Source organism: Coturnix japonica, chromosome 3, assembly GCF_054131305.1.
Source record: "Coturnix japonica strain WE chromosome 3, WE-NBRP24, whole genome shotgun sequence".
NCBI classification, from domain to species: Eukaryota; Metazoa; Chordata; class Aves; order Galliformes; family Phasianidae; genus Coturnix; species Coturnix japonica.
In genome coordinates, this window is record NC_140665.1 from 46,974,718 (window position 1) to 46,992,724 (window position 18,007).

The 18,007-nt window shown below is 37.9% G+C and overlaps 1 protein-coding gene across 3 annotated transcripts in view; it reads left to right on the forward strand.

The window, feature by feature from the left end:
* The first annotated feature begins 787 nt into the window (after positions 1–787).
* The window catches only part of ESR1 (estrogen receptor 1), a 175,167-nt gene continuing 157,947 nt past the window's right edge, over positions 788–18,007 (forward strand). Inside the window, exon 1 of one of the 3 annotated variants that reach the window (XM_032443212.2) lies at positions 788–920. Coding sequence is in view for 1 of the 3 variants with exons in the window: in XM_032443211.2 (XP_032299102.1) it covers positions 907–920 (14 nt within the window). In the remaining 2 variants the exon portion in view is untranslated. Of the gene's footprint in view, positions 921–1,960; positions 2,042–18,007 lie in introns of those variants that run through there. The other 2 variants (XM_032443211.2, XM_085540908.1) reach the window with 2 other exon arrangements.

Consider the following 18,007-nt stretch of genomic DNA (forward strand, 5'->3'; position numbering starts at 1 on the left):
AATAGGAGCAAAATTAAACTAGCAGACAGCACAGAAGCAAATTAGATTTTAAGCCTACATCAAGTCTGTTAATCAAGTGTGCACTCTGCAATGCAGGTGTCGCAATTTGTTTTTTTACAAGTATCCTTCAAAATCAGACTGTCGTTACCACCGCACCCCCCCAAATAGCTTAACCAAGATTTGTACTAGTTTTCTGCTTTGCAGGCCACTCCTCACTGGGAAGCAGCAGCCCTAAGCAGCTCCAGGAAGCAGGAGGCAGACATGGGAGCAGTGGAAGGGCCAGCTAGGGGCCCTTAACAGGATCCCAACTCCTTAGCACTGGGATTGGGGAAGCGGCAGGAAAACACGAGATTTCCAGGGACACAATAATTCTCTTAAGCTGTTTCACTCCACCTCTGCCAGCTGCTGTATGTTCATTACCAGTATATGGTTAGCTCTCATTAAAAATAATGTGTTAAATAACTAAAAAACAAAAAACTAGCATTGTATGAAAACTGTTTTTATACATAAAGATTTATGATGCTGGGAATAAAAATGATCATCTGGACCTCGTTAAGATTTTCCTGGCAAATAATTAATGCTGAGAGCATATTTTGATCAAGCATCTCTTACAGCAGCAATGGTAAGTGAGTTAAAAGCAGCTTGCATTACAGAAACAGGTCTTCATAGTCCCTTAAAGTTTCTGCTAGTTTTTCCAGCCCTCAGCAAATGGTGGTGCTAGCACCTTATTTTTCATCCCTGTGTTTCCTCATTTCATGGTCATATCAGCCTCTTGGTGACTGCCAATGAGCGGATCTCATCATAGCTGAAAATTCAGGAACATGTGCAAAGAAGCCACCCAAATGGGCAAGAAATTTTAATATTCTCTCTTCTGTCTTTTTGCTTTAAAATGAGAAGACTACAAGTATGAATCTATCAAAGTAGGTAACCTAATTTATTTATTTATTTTATTGCTGTTGTTTCTGTTTTGATTAATACCTGTCGTGACTTAATTGCATGCCTATATTTATGTGTACAGTGGGTTGGTGTATGTTTCTCTGTGCAGCACTTACTGTGCATTTGTGTTCTAGATTATGAGAGCAGGACTGTCTGAGCCTGCTTTTGACAAAACTGGCTTCTTGAGCAATAATCAGTGAGATGTAGAGTGCCCTTCGCCCAAAGCAGCAGTGACAGCTTCTCTACTGTACTCCAAACAAAACGTATTGTAATCATCTCCCTGTGAAGTTCCACAGTGCAGAAATACCCATTGGCATCGTAGCAGCCCTACAGGCTGTGCACTGGGTTGGGGAAGTACATTCCCCCCTTGGTAGTGCATAGTAACTGCTAGATAGATTAAAAGTCTGTTTATTGAGTGTATCAGTGCCAGTTCAAGAAAATTTATATTAGCTACAGGATTTAGTTTTGAAGAAATTTCCAGAAATTGCTGATGACTTAAACCATTTAATGTAGCGGCAAGCACATAACTGCTGTTAATTTCGCCCATTGAAAATCACAAGCTGGAAAAGCCGTTATGAGTTGTTTTGTGAGGTTCGTGTTTTATCATCAGCTTGAAATTGTGCTTCTGGCTGTTAGTCACCAGGCTGCCAAAATTCAAGTGGCTTGAAGTAATGGAGCTACTGGATCTGCAGGGTAATAACGGGAAGGAGGTTATTTTATGGCAGATCCCCCTGCATATGAAGTGTGTTTCCCTATGATAAAGCGGTTGTATCAGCCCCACCTATGATTAAAGTTGCCTGACACTTCCCGCTGTGGACATTGTTTGCAGATGCTTATAATGTAGTCAAAATATAACTGTATGTGTTGAAATCTGACTTTTCCTTACATTGGTCTACATGACTGAAGCGGGTCTCTTAGCATAATTCTATCAAAAATAATTCATTTAAAATGAATTGGAAGTAGTTCCATCCCCATCCTCTTTTTCCTCTTTTTTTTTATTTTTTTTTTTATTTTTTCAGTGAGATTGTACAAATACTTTTGCAGAGTGAAGATAATCTCTTCTGTGTGGAGCTCCAAGTGTAGCTGTGGGACAGTTGATCTTCAGGTCAGAGTTTTATGATCTCATTAGTCAGCATAGGCTTTATATTAGTCTAAAAAAGGTAGATTCTAATAGAGTTTTGCCCATACTCTGTGTGGGCTGCCAAAAGTCCTTTAAAGTCTTGCTTGGCCCTTGCTAAAGAAAAGCTTTCTTGCTTGAGTATGTCCGTGCTTCGTGTGAAGACCTGACACTTGCAAGAGAAGTGGCCATAGGATAAAGAGTGACTTATCTCAGTGCAATCAGGCCAAATCCTGCAAAGTGGTGATCTGTTTAAAGATCACAGAGTACAAAAATGCTCACATTTGCTGCATGTTTTCAGCCTTATTCTCTAGCGTTTATCTTTGTGTGCCCAGGCAGACTTCTGTTGTAACTGAAGCTCCTGGAGCACTGCTCACTTCATTGGCTCATCTGTGTGAAGAACAGGGACTCCTTCTCTTCGTTACCTATGTATTATTTAGGAAGAAGCTGCCTAAAGTTGGAAAGAATAGTGGAGGAGAGCCTGACCTTGGTCCAGGGATCCAAGCGATAGACTGAGACGCAGGACCTCGTTGTAGAATACAATGAGATACTTAAGACATACAGGGGAGTGGAAACTTGTTAAGAAGAGCAGGATTTAACAGTCAGGGTGGGATGGACAAGGAGATTAGTAAGAGGAAAGGTGTGAAGAGATTGATTTTTCAAGGCCTGAACAGAATAAATGGAACTGTGAAGCCTAAGCAGGAGGAAAAGACAGAGAACCACAGAATCGTAGGGGTTGGAAGGGACCTCCAGAGATCATTGAGTCCAACCCCCTTGCAAAAGCAGGTTCCCTACACCATGTTGCACAGGTAGGCATCCAGGTGGGTCTTGAATATCTCCTAAGAAAGAGACTCCACAACCCCCCTGGGCAGCCTATTCCAGTGCTCTGTCACCCTCACCTCTCAGAAGAGATGTCTCTTCTAGTGTTTATGAGGTCAGAAAGCTAAGAAGTAAGGATCAGAACTACATAAGAAAGTCAAAACAGGAAAAAATATGTTTCAGGAAGCACCAGCATAGGAGTGGCTGTCAGAGAAGGGACAGAGAAGGTTTTTGTGATGGACCCATGGTTCTTAGTTTTCCACAGGAATTGAGAACGTCAGAAGGCAGCATATAAAACTTAAAATGAAGAAACTTCCACACAAAATCTTTTAAAAAATATACTAGTTATTTAGCAGATCAGTATCTCAGCAGAGATATTCCAGAGATAAAATAGCTTGTACAGCCTTAATTTTGGACTAGTCTTAAACCTGATAATATTTCTCATTGCCTAATGCATACATAAAAGTGAGGAACTGAATAGTCTGTGCAAGTTCATGTCCTGGTTCTTTCAGAGTTATTGTAAGATCAGCTTCAGAGGGTTTAAATATATATATATGTCATGCTGCTTGACACCTATGTAACGTATGTGTAAGGCAGGTGTAGGGGAGAAGGTGACAAAAAGCCTCTTGTCCTGACCTGAACTGTATGTCAGATTTTAGAACATATTATAAAAAACTATAATTAAAAAAAATAGAGCTAATCAGCTGGAATCAAGATAGTGATATGAAAATGCAGTATGTATGCAGTGAAGTGGCAATCAGATGTATATATGGGAACAATAAAAGCAATTGAGTTTAGCTTTGATGTTCCTTTACCTGCAAGTGCCTGAGTTTGCAAGTTTAAAAATGTTCTTTTTTGTTGTTGTTCTGATCTGAGAGGAAAATGGTCAGTTTTGTTCATGAGAAACAAGTAATGGTATAGTATGTAGTATGCATGCAGAGGAGATGATAGGAAACTAGCACTAAAGCATGAGTTGAGCTGTTACTATAACTGTGAGGGTGTTTAAGAACTGTGTTACAGCTGTGGTGTGAATTTGGATTATTATCACAAAACCTGGTGAGTAGTTTTTAACTGCATGATCAAGATTTAATAACAGCACTTTAAACTGAGATTTATTTTTTTTTTCTCACAATTTTGACAGGTATATAGATAGTTACATTTAAATTCTTGAATCTGTTTGGAAGAATTGAACAGTATAACTATGTTTTTGCAGATGTTAGCCCAGACTTCTATTCTTATGTTACCTTACTGGGTGGTTTCCTTCTGTTTCTATTAGAAATTTTTGCTAACTTTAAATGAGGCCATGGTAGAGCAAAATTTTTTACGTAATATTTTTTACTTGGCACTGGAAGACTGTACCTAAAGGAGAAGGTTCATGCTTATAAATTATAGCATTTTACTTAGGTGCCTATTAGAATTGTTATCTGTTTTTCTGCTCAGTGGAGAGGGCTTAGTCTGTAGTTTGGGACCTACCTTTCTTCACTAATTCTATGAGAAGGTGAAATGAGACAAGAATACCAAGAATAAAGTAACATCATCAAATTAAAGAGCACCAGTGTGATATCTTTTTGTAATCATCCATTAGTGTCTAATGAGGCAAAGTCTTGTTCACACATTGTCACTGAGTTGTCTTGAGAAGGATTTAACACTGAATCTTGCTTTCTTTAGATGCAGCAGTCCATGATCATATACTTCTGCTTGCAAAATCAGAGCAAATTCAGCCACGAGAAAACAGAAGGTGTGTGATTTTATAGTATATGAAGAAGCATAATGGCTATAAAATTGGAGAATATGCTAAAACTCGAGCTCCCGCTAGGTCTTAGCAGTTGTCATAGTAAGCAGAGACAAAAACAAACAAGCAACAACAACAACAAAACACAAAAACCAGGCCAAAAATATGTTTTAATTGAAACATAATAGCAGCTAGGCCTATTCCTTAAGAACAAATTCTGTTTGTGTTGTCACGAGAGCTCCATGGTACATTAGCAATTTGGAAATTTTGAATTCAGAATGAGAGCATCAATTATGTTGTTTTCCCACTGTGTATGTCTTAAACAGACTGAATCAGCAAAAACTGAATAGGCAAGATTTATTTTTCTTCAAATCGAATATATTCAAATAAAACCATATGAGTAGAAACAATAGCTCTTGTGTCCTATTCCTGCTGTTTGCAGGTCCATATATTGGTCTTTTGGCTAGTTACCAGAACTCATAAAATGCTTTTAGGCAGCTGTGTCCCATTAAAGCCACATGTTACATGAATGGGTAACCATTGAAGGGATGAAGAGGGATTTTGGAAATTAACTTATCTGTATAGACTGGGGAAGGATGAAGCATACCACCCTAGAAGATGTTAAAAATCCTTTGGGGAGAAGATTCTAGATCTCTTTTGATAGATTATTTGGCATTTGCTTCCTCTGACTATTAGAAAACTTTCTGTAATGTCTAACTCATCTTGTTAATTTTGTTTCTCATGGTGGCCATGTAAAGCTGTTGATTACTGTCCTCCTTATGGCAGCACTGTTACCTGTGGTAAGATCATCATCATGTTTGCCCCCGGCCTCTGCCTCTTCAGAGAAAATAAAACCAATCAGTATAATCTTTATCTTTTCACCTCCTCTTCTATTTGAATACTCTTATATCTTTACAGTCCTCTGGATGCTGATTTGTTTGCATTTTTCTTAATGTTAATTATTCATCCAAGAATCCATCAGTCCTGAATACAGCAAATTAGTGCTCTTGTGAATAGGTGGGAAGCTGTGGTTGTCTAACCAAATGTTCTCTGTCTTCTACTTTGTGCATTTGGTTTAACAATATCTACAACTTAAAACTTTATAACTTGATTTCCCTTAATGTAAAATAAACATAGAAATGAAAATCTGCCCTTTGGCTCTATTCTAAACAAAAGACACAGTGGGATAAGGTCTGACTATTAAAAATAATAATAATAAAAAAAATCACGTGTTAACAGCATTTTTGTTAACAGTATAGAATTATGCACCTGGAGGGAATAACTTTGTTATCATTGTCTTTAAGGCTTACATATTCATCAGTTCTGCTCATGCTCTGAGGTATATAGGCTAGGATTCTTCACTATGAAAATAGATGGATGATCTGGGGGCATTAGATAATAAATCTCTGCACAGTTGTGAGCAGCATTGTCTGTTGTCTTTTAATGCAAGGAAACTAATAAAAGCCAAGTTAAAAACAAATAAAAAAAGAAATGTTTTTCATGCAGCAAACAGGAAATTCCTGTCAGATGATACTGTGTATAATTCAGGTGTGATAGTTTACATGTATTCAAGGCCAAGTTGATAAATACATGGAAAAGAGATCCACTTAGTTTTGGTAGACAGATAAAGCAGATCCATTTCAGGGAATACTGCATCTGCTTCTCACTAGTGTCAGAGATCAGACCAGCTCTCTAAAGTAAGGAATTCATTATATTGCTGTACTGCTACCAAAAAACCAAAGCAGTTTCCCAACATGCGTTTTTACCAGAAGTTTGAAACGAATTTTTACTCTTTCACCTTCCAGAGGGGCACCTCTGCACATTTTTAATTCGGGGTTTATTTTGACCTTCTTTCAAGAGTTTTTTTGGGATGCAAGTTTTTGGGCAATTAATGAGGGGCATAAAATGGAATAAAAAATAGTAACTATCACTGTTATTCCATGGGAAGAAAAAGAACAAGGTTACTGCTTCAAAAACAGAGCTAATATTGGGTTTGAAGAAGTAGCAAAAAGTATGTGTAGAAAATTAGAAGAAACCGAAAAGGGTAAAATCCCAAATATGCCAGTTTGCATAAGCTTTATTCAAACAGAAGGCAGCATTACAGAATTAGGTGTAGCCATAATGCATGTACCACACACTCGGCTTCTACTCTGTTTTCTCAGAAAGATTCAACTCTGAAGAGTGATTAAGTGAATGTTTCTCTCCTTGCTGGTTAGTATCTTTTATAATTTGAAAAGAGGCTATATCTTTGCATATAAATTGATTGCTGAAAAGTGCAACAATATTAACTTTCTAAGTGATGGTTGGGAACTGAAACTACATTCTAAGAAATCAACCCCCTCCCCATGGAATAAAGAAAAACCATGAAAAAGCTCGGACCCTTACTTAGCAAATTATGTCTGAATGGTGCACCAATGGAAGACATTGAATTTGCATTGGGGTCAATGGCATGAAACATTACCAAAAAGACATCTTTGTCTCAGTCCTTGGAAAAGAGCACTTTAAAGCATTTGCCTGCACTCGTTAAGCTTGATGATGGATATGGGGGAGTTGCATAGAAAGACTCTTAAAAAAAAAAAAAAAAAAAAAGCAGAGAAAGTAATTATTGTGTCAGTGAAAATACAAAGAGAGTAGTAAATCATTCAAAGGAGCAGCCTTTTCTCTCTCTGGCATAAAGGACTAACAGACTGGGGCTGTCATACAGCACACGGTAGAATATTCAGACAGAATTTGTGTAAAAGAGTCTATTTTTAAATTCAGGACAGAAGACAGAGCCCAGGATGACTTTCTTAGCAATCAGATAAGAGGAAGATGGTTATGTGGAGGCTGTGGGAGCTTTCAGATTTAGAACTCAAGGTCCTAGAAGCAGCAAAGCTGCTCTACAGAGTGAGTTATAGTCTAATCCAGGCAGTTACAGGATTAGACACTATTTATTTGTAAATTAATTTATTTAAATTAGCTTTTTAAAAAGTCAGCTTCATAATAAAAATGGGTTCCTATGCTATGTTTTCTACATTTGGCTAAGGAATAATGCAGTACTTTATTGAACAAACAAAAGAAATTAAGAGATGACCATCTATTTAAGATTTTTGGTACCTTTGGGCACAGTTTCCATAGATTTGATTGTTTTTAAGTGTTTGGCATGCTCTGGATTTAGAGGCCCAAAGACATTATCTTATGACTGATTTGGAAGACTTCTTCAGAGTCAGAAATTATCCATTAATTCACAAGGATTATTCCTATATATATTTTTTTTTTAATTTAACCCCACCCCTTATTATTCTTCCTACCACATTAAATGTATTTTCTTCTTCCTTGGCACCTTTTAAATTCCTGACCATAGAAGCAGTCTTAACACTTATTCAAAACAGATTTTGTGAGGTGTTATACCTTTCAAAAGGTCAAAAAGGGTCGTCCAGAATTAATGTGATATCTTGATGTCCCAAAGTCCTTAAGATAGTACCCTCTCACTTGTAGATGTCTGCAAGGTAACACGTTTCTTACTACATGTCTGAAAAGATCACATCCTTCCCCTTGCAAGCTCAACATCCAGAAGAGAAGTGATGCCTGAGCTGAAGAGGAGCATGCTAACACATGCACTGACAGCTTCTCTTTGCCATCTGCCTCTCAATTCAACTGTTTTTAGGTTGGCTAATTTCTTACAGATATCTTAGTAGCATGGACTTTCAGTAGACTTTCTATAGTTGATCCAGTAGAGGTCCTTGACAAGGCATTCTAATAATGCTTAAGTGGCCAATTCCTCCTTCTGCTGTGGCTCCCTGTGCACACCCAATGCTGTCAAACATACACAGTCTGCTCCTTAGGTGGAACAGGATGCTATCCTGGTTTCCTTCCTTCCCATCCCATTGTTTTCTCCTGAAAACATTCACAGTTTGTGGTGAGCAGGTGGTAACCATGGACAAGCTGTGCTGAATCATTTCTAGACCAAAGGCTGGAGAATTTGAGATATTTTTTGCCAGCAAATGAGTGGTATTTTAAGGGGTTGGTGCATGGTTTGTGGGTCCAAAGAGGAACATGACTACACAGTGGGAAAACTGCAACATCCACAAAGAATTTAAAACTGTTTTTGAACCTTACAGATTGCATTCTGCATCCTTTGCAGGTTTTGAATGGTTAGAACAATGTAACTATAGAGAACCACTTAATTTGGCAATATTTCTATCCAAGTCAGCTGATACTAATTTTTTAAGTTACGATTTGTATAAGACTTCAAATGTCTTTGATACTGTCACATGCTTAATGTAATCCCTTCTTTCACTATTTTTTTTTAAAAATAAATGGTTTTCTGTCAAGCTTTTTCTAAGTTCATACTCTTTGATTCACACAAACTCATTGCTAGCCAGTAAATATTTTTTTTTTTTTTTTTTTTTAGTATTTGTTCCATTCCTTGCAGAACAATAAAGATAAACTTACAGGAAGATTACCAGAAACACTCTCTGGCTTTTTTTTCTTCTCCTTTTGGACTGGAGTACTTTACTCCCTTTTATCCTTTCCTCTGGTCTCTCCCTAGATATTAATAACTTTTTAAAAAGATTGGCAGCCCTTCTCCACAAGATAATTCTTAGAATTTACTGTGGGATTCATTGTCTGTACTCTTGTACAGATGTTATAAAATTTCCACTTACCTCCAGCCAGAGGACCAAAGAGCCCTGGAAAAAAGAGTTTCTAAGTCCTTGGGGAAGCTGAGATCCAATACTAGTTTTGAGATCAGCACAGCTGATTACTGCAGCCCCAACTCTTCTGGTGAATATCAGATAGAGAGCCATTATCCCTCACTGTAGCTAGAAGGCCAGAAGCAGATCTAGTGTCTTCATGCTGAACTGCTTGATACCAGGCATTTAAATATGTCTAATGACCGAAGTCATTCAGAACATCTTGAACTTTTTCAGAGTCATTGTTTTACTATTTTTAGTTTTCAAGGTGCATCAGGCCCAGCATTCTCAGATGTAGGCTTTGACTTATGGGTGGTCCTGTGTGGGGCCAGGAGTTGGACTCAATGACTGATCCTTGTGGGTCCTAACCAACTAAGATTCTGTGATTTATGGGATCAAGTTCCCTGTTCCATCACAGATGACCTGGTACTCTGCACTTGCTTTCAGTAATCTGAAAGTACTAACGTCTGTGAAGTGATCAAAATCTGTGCATGATAACCAGTTTTTAAATCTTCCAGTTTTATATCCCCATCTCTGATTAACAGGTGTGATCAGATCAGCGTGATGAGCAGAAATAATGGTGAGGATTTTCAGTGATGTGCCAAAAAAAAAAAGAGACTTTTTGAACTACCCTGATGCAAGACTAATAAGCCAAAGTTTTATTTTTCTAGCTGAAGCTGCAGCTTGAGTACTAATTGTTGTTGGTTAACATTATCCTCAGTTACTAATGGATTTGAAAATTCTTTTCTAAAATGCATCATTCTACTTTTTCTCCTGACCTGTTTGTTCTTTTTTTTTTTTTTTTCGTAATTATCAGTATTATCTTTTCCAGTTCATTTTAACAATAACAACAAAAAAATGTCCTTAATCCCAGCAATAATGTTAACTTTTTTTTTTTAGTACTCACCTGCACATTTCTCTCTATACAATTAATTCTTTCCTCCGTCACTATTTTCTGGTTTTTTCAATGGGAGTGCAAGGAAGGGGAGGAGCCTAACAAACACTGAATATTTCTCTACTTCAGATCTTTCTCTTTTGTCCAAAATCTTGGTGCATTTATCATTAATGACTGATCATTGACTCCAAATAAACAGAGCTAAAACATAATTTTTTTCATATGTTGTATAGGAAATTGTTAATCACAGCCTGAACCTCTGATTAATCATCTAAGGCAAGTGTTGGGTCAGCTGTGGGAGCACAGGTGAAGGTAATCCAGCTGTGCTCCCAGAAGGGGTGGAGCTTGACTCCACCTCCTCTATGACCTCATTTAAGGGCTGACCACCACGATGGCAGCATCTCTTTTGGAGACTGCTCATTTGTGGTGATCAGCCTTAGTGTCTTTCATCTAGATTGAAGGCCTCCAAATTGGTGAGTTTTTCCTATAGATAACCTTTGGCTATCTATTATACCACCATTCTTGTATTATATCCTGCTGTATATATGTCCTTTTCTTCTTCATCTCTCATCACCTTTACTTCCTTTTTTGATCACTGTGAGCAATATTCTTATCCTTCATGTTGCTCGGGCATGTGTGTCAGCATGGGTTTGTATGTCCTTGCTGTTGTGAAGTCTAACTCTGAATTGTGAATTACTATTAAATCCTTTAATGAAAAATAAAATTAATAATAATGGGAGACTATGGGAGATTAAATTAATCCCTAATTTTATCTAGGCTGTTGTACTAGACTGTATGGAGATTCTTCAACTGGATTATGATTTGTGCTTCAAGAGAGTCCTTTCAATGATGGACTTCCTTGTTTTCAATGAAATGCAGAAATCACTATGTTATGTTTGCTTTGGGAGGGGTCTTAAAATGTCTTCTCCTCTGGGACTTAAGCCTAAGCAGCAAAGTGTGGATTGAATTGCTCTCTCTGTGGCTCAGGAATGAAAAAATAAGTGGTGGGACATCATGGTTGTGCAGGGCCTGGGTGAGCTGCTAGAGGAGCAAACACTGGGGAAGGCTGCAAAGGGAGGACTTGAGCAGATGTTGGGGTGATAGAAGGAGGAAAAAATACTTGCTGGTTTAGCTTTGCTTTCCTTATCCTGAGAGGCCCTGAAGAGGGGATGGGACAGCTCAGGCCAGAGGAGATGTGGGATGAGAGAGGACTTCAATCTGTTCTCCAGATTACTAACTCTGGAGTAAAGCCAAACAAGCATATGTGGTGGAAGGAAAACAAAATGCGTGTTGGAAAGGTGACGAAGGGGACAGTGAGTAGACTAAGGGCTTGAGGAATGCAGTTTCAGATCAAATCTGAGACAGGTGACTGAGAGGTACAGTGACTTGAGGGTAGATAGGACATCTGGCAAGGAGCAGATATGAAGAATGCTTCATGAGGAACTACCACATGATATTACTGCAAGTTGAACAACATGGAGATTTTGTAATTAAGTAAACAAACAGGCCAACAAACACAGTCATATGATTACTTAACACAAACTTCCTTAGAAATGCTGAGAATGCTAGAAAGCTTTGCTCAAAAGGAATATATATATATATAAAATATATTTACATATAAAATGTACAGAAAGTCAAGCCACCACTCCAAACACAGGCCATGCCTTTATGTGAACTAAGACCTTGCTTTTTCCAATACAGATTAGGGGAAAAAGCTAGGAGCAGGAAGAATGCATGTTTGTTTGAAATAGCAGTTTGAGGTAAGAAATATGCTTGAAAGGAAGCAAATGGGGCATAAGGACACAGTTACATCATCTGACTGTGCTGAGATGCATTCATCATGCTCTTTGCTGAAATCTTTGGCCTGCATGATAACTCAGCCTTTCCCTCTTTTCCTTATTTCTTTCTTTCTTCTACTAACTTATTAATCTATTAGTACTTATAAAGTTTATTACACCATTTTCTTCAATTCACCTTTATTTCAGACACACAAATACAAACGAACAAGGATTGCTTCCTTTTTGAGGAGCAATGCATACTTCAGACACAAAGTTCAAAGAATGTTCTTGGCTTGTATGTGAAAGAATCATTCACCTGCTGCTACTGCTTAAATAGTGCACAAGTTTAGAAGTTGGTTTGCATGTACCCGTAAATTTGTCAATATCTTGCTGTTTATTTTTCTGAGGCCTCATAATACTCTTTCTCAAGTTTATAATTTTTTTCTTTTTTTTTTTTTTTTTACTTCAGGAAGAGTTTTTATTTATTTAAAAAGAGTAGGATTGAAAATTAAAGCCAGTTTTTTTTTATTTTCCATCTTACATATCTCAGTGTCGTATTTTTCTCTCTTGTTAACAAAAACATTTACGTTTATTTATTATTAAATTAAAAAGTGTGCCTTTATAAATAAATTTATTGATAGTTTGTGCTATATTGTTCTTAAATTGGAATTAAGAACAGGGCAGAAGATCTTCATTTTATTTATATTCCTTATTTCTCTGCAGATTTTGGCTTTTTGTAGCTTTTTCTCAAGAATGTGTTTACTGAAAATGCAGCATGTTAAACTGAAAGAGCTGAGAGGAGGGAGTATTTGTGTTCCTGTTCCCTTTTCTTGAATAACCTTTATGATTGCATACACGTTTTTATGTGGTTTACAGGCTTCTTCTGGCTCACAAAGTCTCTGTACATGAAAACTGCTGGATATTGAATAAGTATAGAGAGAAATGCTGTGGGTGCTTACCTTTTCCTGCTCTTATATAGACATCTACATGGTGTTGGAAACTTTCTGTTGGACAGTTGTTGGTTCAGCAAAGCCTCCCCTATCTGCTGACTGCTTGCCTTTATTTCTCTAAATACAGCAGGCACAATTTGCTCCCCAGCACTACTTCTGTAGGTGATGCGTATTTGAGGGTTGCATGAAACATCGCTTTTGTCCAACTGGAGACCTACTTTCCTGGGAACCAAGCCCTCAGCTGTGTGTGGGGTTAAGATCTGCAATTGGTAGTCAGAGGGAAAATGAACTACATAACTTGAGTCTTCCAAGACAGTGGATGTGATAGAAAACTTTCATGGCATCACCTGGCTGCCAGTAAGACATGGCAAACAGAGACTGGCTTGAGCAATGAGAACATATTCTATCTTAGGAGTTTATTTTGCAGTCTTGGACCAGCCGTATAGAAACTTAATCCCTTGTGCAATTAGCTTTCCTTTTTCCACTTGTACCCCAAAAGCAGAGATACTGTTTGATATCCAGCACACAGAGCACTGGGCCTGTGGAAGGCAGAGGCATCAAGCTTCGTTTATGTTCATGGTTGCCTGTGTTACTGAACAGATGGGGAGCAGGTGAAGCTGGCAGTGCTGTTCGAAGATTCGAGAATGCAGTTGTGTACTGGTTCCTGGCTACTTATGCTCATTTAACTTCATGCTATTTAGGAAGAAAGTTGTTCCCTCAGCTGTGTTTCTGGCCAGTACTATATATTTTCTCTGTTAATGTTTGATTCATAGTAGTCATAGGAATTTCTGCTTTCAGGGATGAGGTTGAATTTTTTGGTTGATTGGCCTCGCAGTTTGTGGAATTAGACTGTGTACTATAGCATCTGTGCCAGGTGCATCAGGGCTCATCTCATTTTCTCAAGAGGCTATCAGTAATCACTGAGAGGCAACAACAAGGGGTCTTCTGGTCAAATTTAAATTCAGCAAATCTAAAATGTTGAATTAAAGCAAATATAAATGAAGTTTTGGAAGGAGATGAGAATCAAGAGAAGAAAAGCTTTCCTTTTTTTACTCTTCACTCAGTTCCTCCACTGAAAATCTAGGTACCACATTTTTCTCCATCAGTCCTCTTACTATTCTTTGCGTGCAGACTCTTCTTATTGAGCACCCTACTTCCATGACACATAAATATGAGGGCTGCTCTGAATGTAGTGCCTCCTATTTAATTCTGTTGGCCCACAGTCAGAAGTGGATGTTGGTGGTATGGCAGTAGAGGTTGAACCTTCCTGACAGTATTATGTTACCTTTTGTTGCTATGTGACAGATGGCACCAAAGGGGCAGTCTGACAAAATGGCATCTGATGTGGAAGTGTTTATGAAGAAATGGTGTGCCACTGAATTACTCCATGTGGAACAAATAGCATTCACTGATGTTCCTCAGTGCTTGCTGAACATTTCTGGAGACCAAACAGTGAATGCAAACACAGTGAGGTGATGAGTGGTATGTTGCAAAGACAATGCCATCACAGTAGACTGAAACAGTGGGTCACCTCTGCTGGTGCAGATTTTTATGAGTGCATATGCAGGTTCATGTTCATTACTGGCAAAAATGCATAGCTAATGGTGGTGACTGTTGAAAACTACTGGTTTGTAGATAATAATTTGCTCTATCAAGCAGTGTTATTGTACCCTCTGTATCTCCTGTGCTTTCCATAGAAATAAATAGGTTGTGCTGAAAGTAATGCCTCCTATGTAATAATGCTGAAATTATATGGATGTGGAGTAGGAGAGGCAGTACACACCTTAGTGCCGATGGGAAGAGGTATGGGTTGATGCTGAAAACTAGATCTCAGCAGGGATAACTGAATGTCCCAGCTGGGTGAGGCCAGAAGTCCAACCTGCCAAATTCCTGGCCACTATGCCCATCTTGTCCTGACTGTGAGGGCAAGGAAACTCGTATTGAGGGCCTGTATCAGTCAGTGACTGACTGAGATGGCTTCTGTAAAGATCATCAAATGTACAGTGGTACATTCTTCAAGTTGATGGAATGCATGCTTTAGTATGAAGCATTTCCTCACTGTGCCTTATCTGCAGTCCCACTGTATCCAGTATTAGCTAGCTGGTACATTTAGAAATGGATGACGTTCTTGGAAAAAAAAATCTCATGGGGTTTCTCAAGAAATATTTACAAAATTAAGCCCAGTTCCATGATATTTTTCCCCATTAAAAAAAAATGAAAAAAGAATTATGAAAAATAATATTTCTAAATTGCATTTTTTCATGGGAAAATATTTTGATTTTTTTGATAGAAAATCAACTATTTTACATCTCTTTATATTTATTTAAACAATAAGATTTCCTTTTCCAAGTATTTGACACTAGCTATTTCCTTTCTGTCAAACAAGATGTTTATGAAGATCTGTTAATAGCTTTTTCTCACACTCTTCAGCACTTTCATGTGTTCATAATTAAATGAAAAGTTGGAAGGACTTGGGGCAGAGTGGCTGGAAGACTGTGTAAAGGAAATAGACCTGGGGGTGTTGGTCAATGCTTGGCTGAACATGAGCTGGAAGGGTGCCCAGGTGGCCAAAAAGGCCAATGGCATGCTGGCTTTTATCAGGAAGACTTAAGCTAGCAGGAGCAGGGAAGTGATTTTTTTTTCCTCTGTACTCATGAGTACCTGATGAGGCCACACCTTGTGTACTATGTTCAGTTTTGGGCCCTTGCTACAAGAAAGACATTGGGGACCTGGAACGTGTCCAGAGAAGCACAGTGAAGCTGGTGAGGGTTCTGGAACACAACCCTGATGAAGAGCGGCTGAGGGAACTCAGAGTATTTAGTCAGGGGAAGAGGACGCTCATGGGAGAATTTACAACTTTCTACAACTGCCTGAAGGGAGATTGTGGCAAAGTGGGTGTCAAGTTCTTCTCCTGGAAAACTAGTGAAAGCACTAGCAGGAATGGCCTTGAGCTGCACCAGGTTGGATATTAGGAAATGATATTAGGAAAAGCTTCTCTGAAAGAATGGTCAGGTGCTGGAATGGGCTGCCCAGGGAGGTGGTGGAGTCGCCATCCTGGGAGGTGTTCAAGAAATGCTTAGATATTGTACTAAGGAACACAGTTTAGTGGGCAATATTGGTGGTGTATGGATGGTTGGACTATATGAGCTTAGTGGCTTTTTCCAACCTTAGTGGTTCTATGATTCTATGAAAAGTGAGAACAAAGGAGAGAAGGGGAATTTATTTTCTATTTTTTTTTCCTCTCATAAGTTTCTCCTACCAAGCTTCTAATCCATTCCTTTTCCATCCTTTTTATTTTTTTTTTTTTTAATTAATTTCCATGTCACAGCAAACCATAAAAAGAAATAGTTACTGCCTTTCCTTGACTTAACTAAGCTTTTATTCATTTCAGGAATTACCCACATTTAAATGATCTGTTATTAAATTTTGCTACTAAAGTAAGAAGGCAGGGGTGATCCATTCTGATGTTTATTTAAGCTTCAACTGGAAAGGATTGTGATAGCAAATTTAGTTTTCCATTCCATACTGGTTTGTGTGAATTAGCTGGGAATTCTGATACTTGCTTAAATTAAGATATTTAATCACTTATAAAATGTGGTTATCATTTTCTCATTGCTTGGCAAACTACTCTCTTTTTGGGTTGAAATGTTGTGTTCTTGAATCCTAGAAACATGACTTCTTTGTTTCTTCCTTTCTTATTAGAAAACTAGATGAAAAATGTATTGTGAGTGAGAAAAAATAAGTATTTACATTTTACTCCTATATTTCTGAGGAAGAAATTTTCTAAGGTAAAAGATTAAGAGCTAACCCCTACCAGTGTTAGTCTTCGCATAGTCTTTACAGATTGGTTTTGTTTGGGATCTCTGATCTTAAAAATTAGTCTTGTATATTGTATTTTCTATGGGATCTTTTTGTGAAACTCTTCACGTTCTTCACTAAAGATGGATAATCTGTGTGAGTGAGTAGCTTGCTTAGGATACATCTATACTGTACTGAAATCTGGGATTTCAGACTCTGTTGATAAGTAATTTTAAATTGCTGGACCACACGCAGTTGTGGCAGCATACAGGGTATTTGTAATGAAGCAGAATTTGTAATTTGTGTTTTAATGTTTTTGCCACTGTGTTTGCAATTTGATCAATGCTGTATCTGAATAATACTTCAAACATGTCTACACAGCCGTAGTGACCATCAGGAGGACTCGGCCTTCTTCAGGTAACAACATAAATATAATGATTGCCAGAAAGCAACAGACTGTTAATGCATCCCTGTGAACTTTGTATCTCCTTTGTTTCCCTCCTTACATTTTCTCTTTTTCCAAGATTTTTGTGTTTATGCGTGCTCTCCAGTTGTATGTATGCACCTATTATATCTGTTGTGTTCTTCAGTTCTTCTGCCAATTCCTTTATTATATTTACCAGTGAGTGTCTGAGCTCTGAAAATTTCTTTTGATTAGAGATGGCTCATACTACCATGTAGGTATTGAAACAGTTGAAAAGGACTCCTTGCTACGTTACTACTAGCCTGTCACTCATTACATGTCTGGTTTTGTCAGGATGTTAACAATGCTTCTTCACTCCAGGCAGCTGTTACTCTTAGAATACGTGTACACAATAATATCATAAAATTTAATGGAGATGGATCTTCGTATACATTTTTTTTATCCGGTCTAGACTCATGCAATGGAATGCATATATTTATTTTAATTGTCACTTTCTCAAATGTATTTTTAATATCTCATAGAAATAAAAGCATTCAGTGTCAACTGTTTTATGAATGTTAATGAAGCTCTAAATCAACTCTGTAATGTACATTTCCAGCAAAGCATTTTACTTGCTAAACTCTGTAGACTTTCTCTCTCTGTATCACTTCAAGAGGTCATATGATTGTAGCTTTACGAGAACCACATTTATTCCATCTGTGCCTGATTGCATATTTGGATGTGGAAGTACCCCAATAAATAATAGTCACTTGTGTCTTTAACCAGGTAGGCTGCTGGGATTTTTCCATTATATAACGGAAACAGTAAAAGAATTTCTAGATTCACTAAATCAATTAAGATTGCATTTTCTGGGGCATCAGTTTAATGCTAGGAAAAGTTTGCACA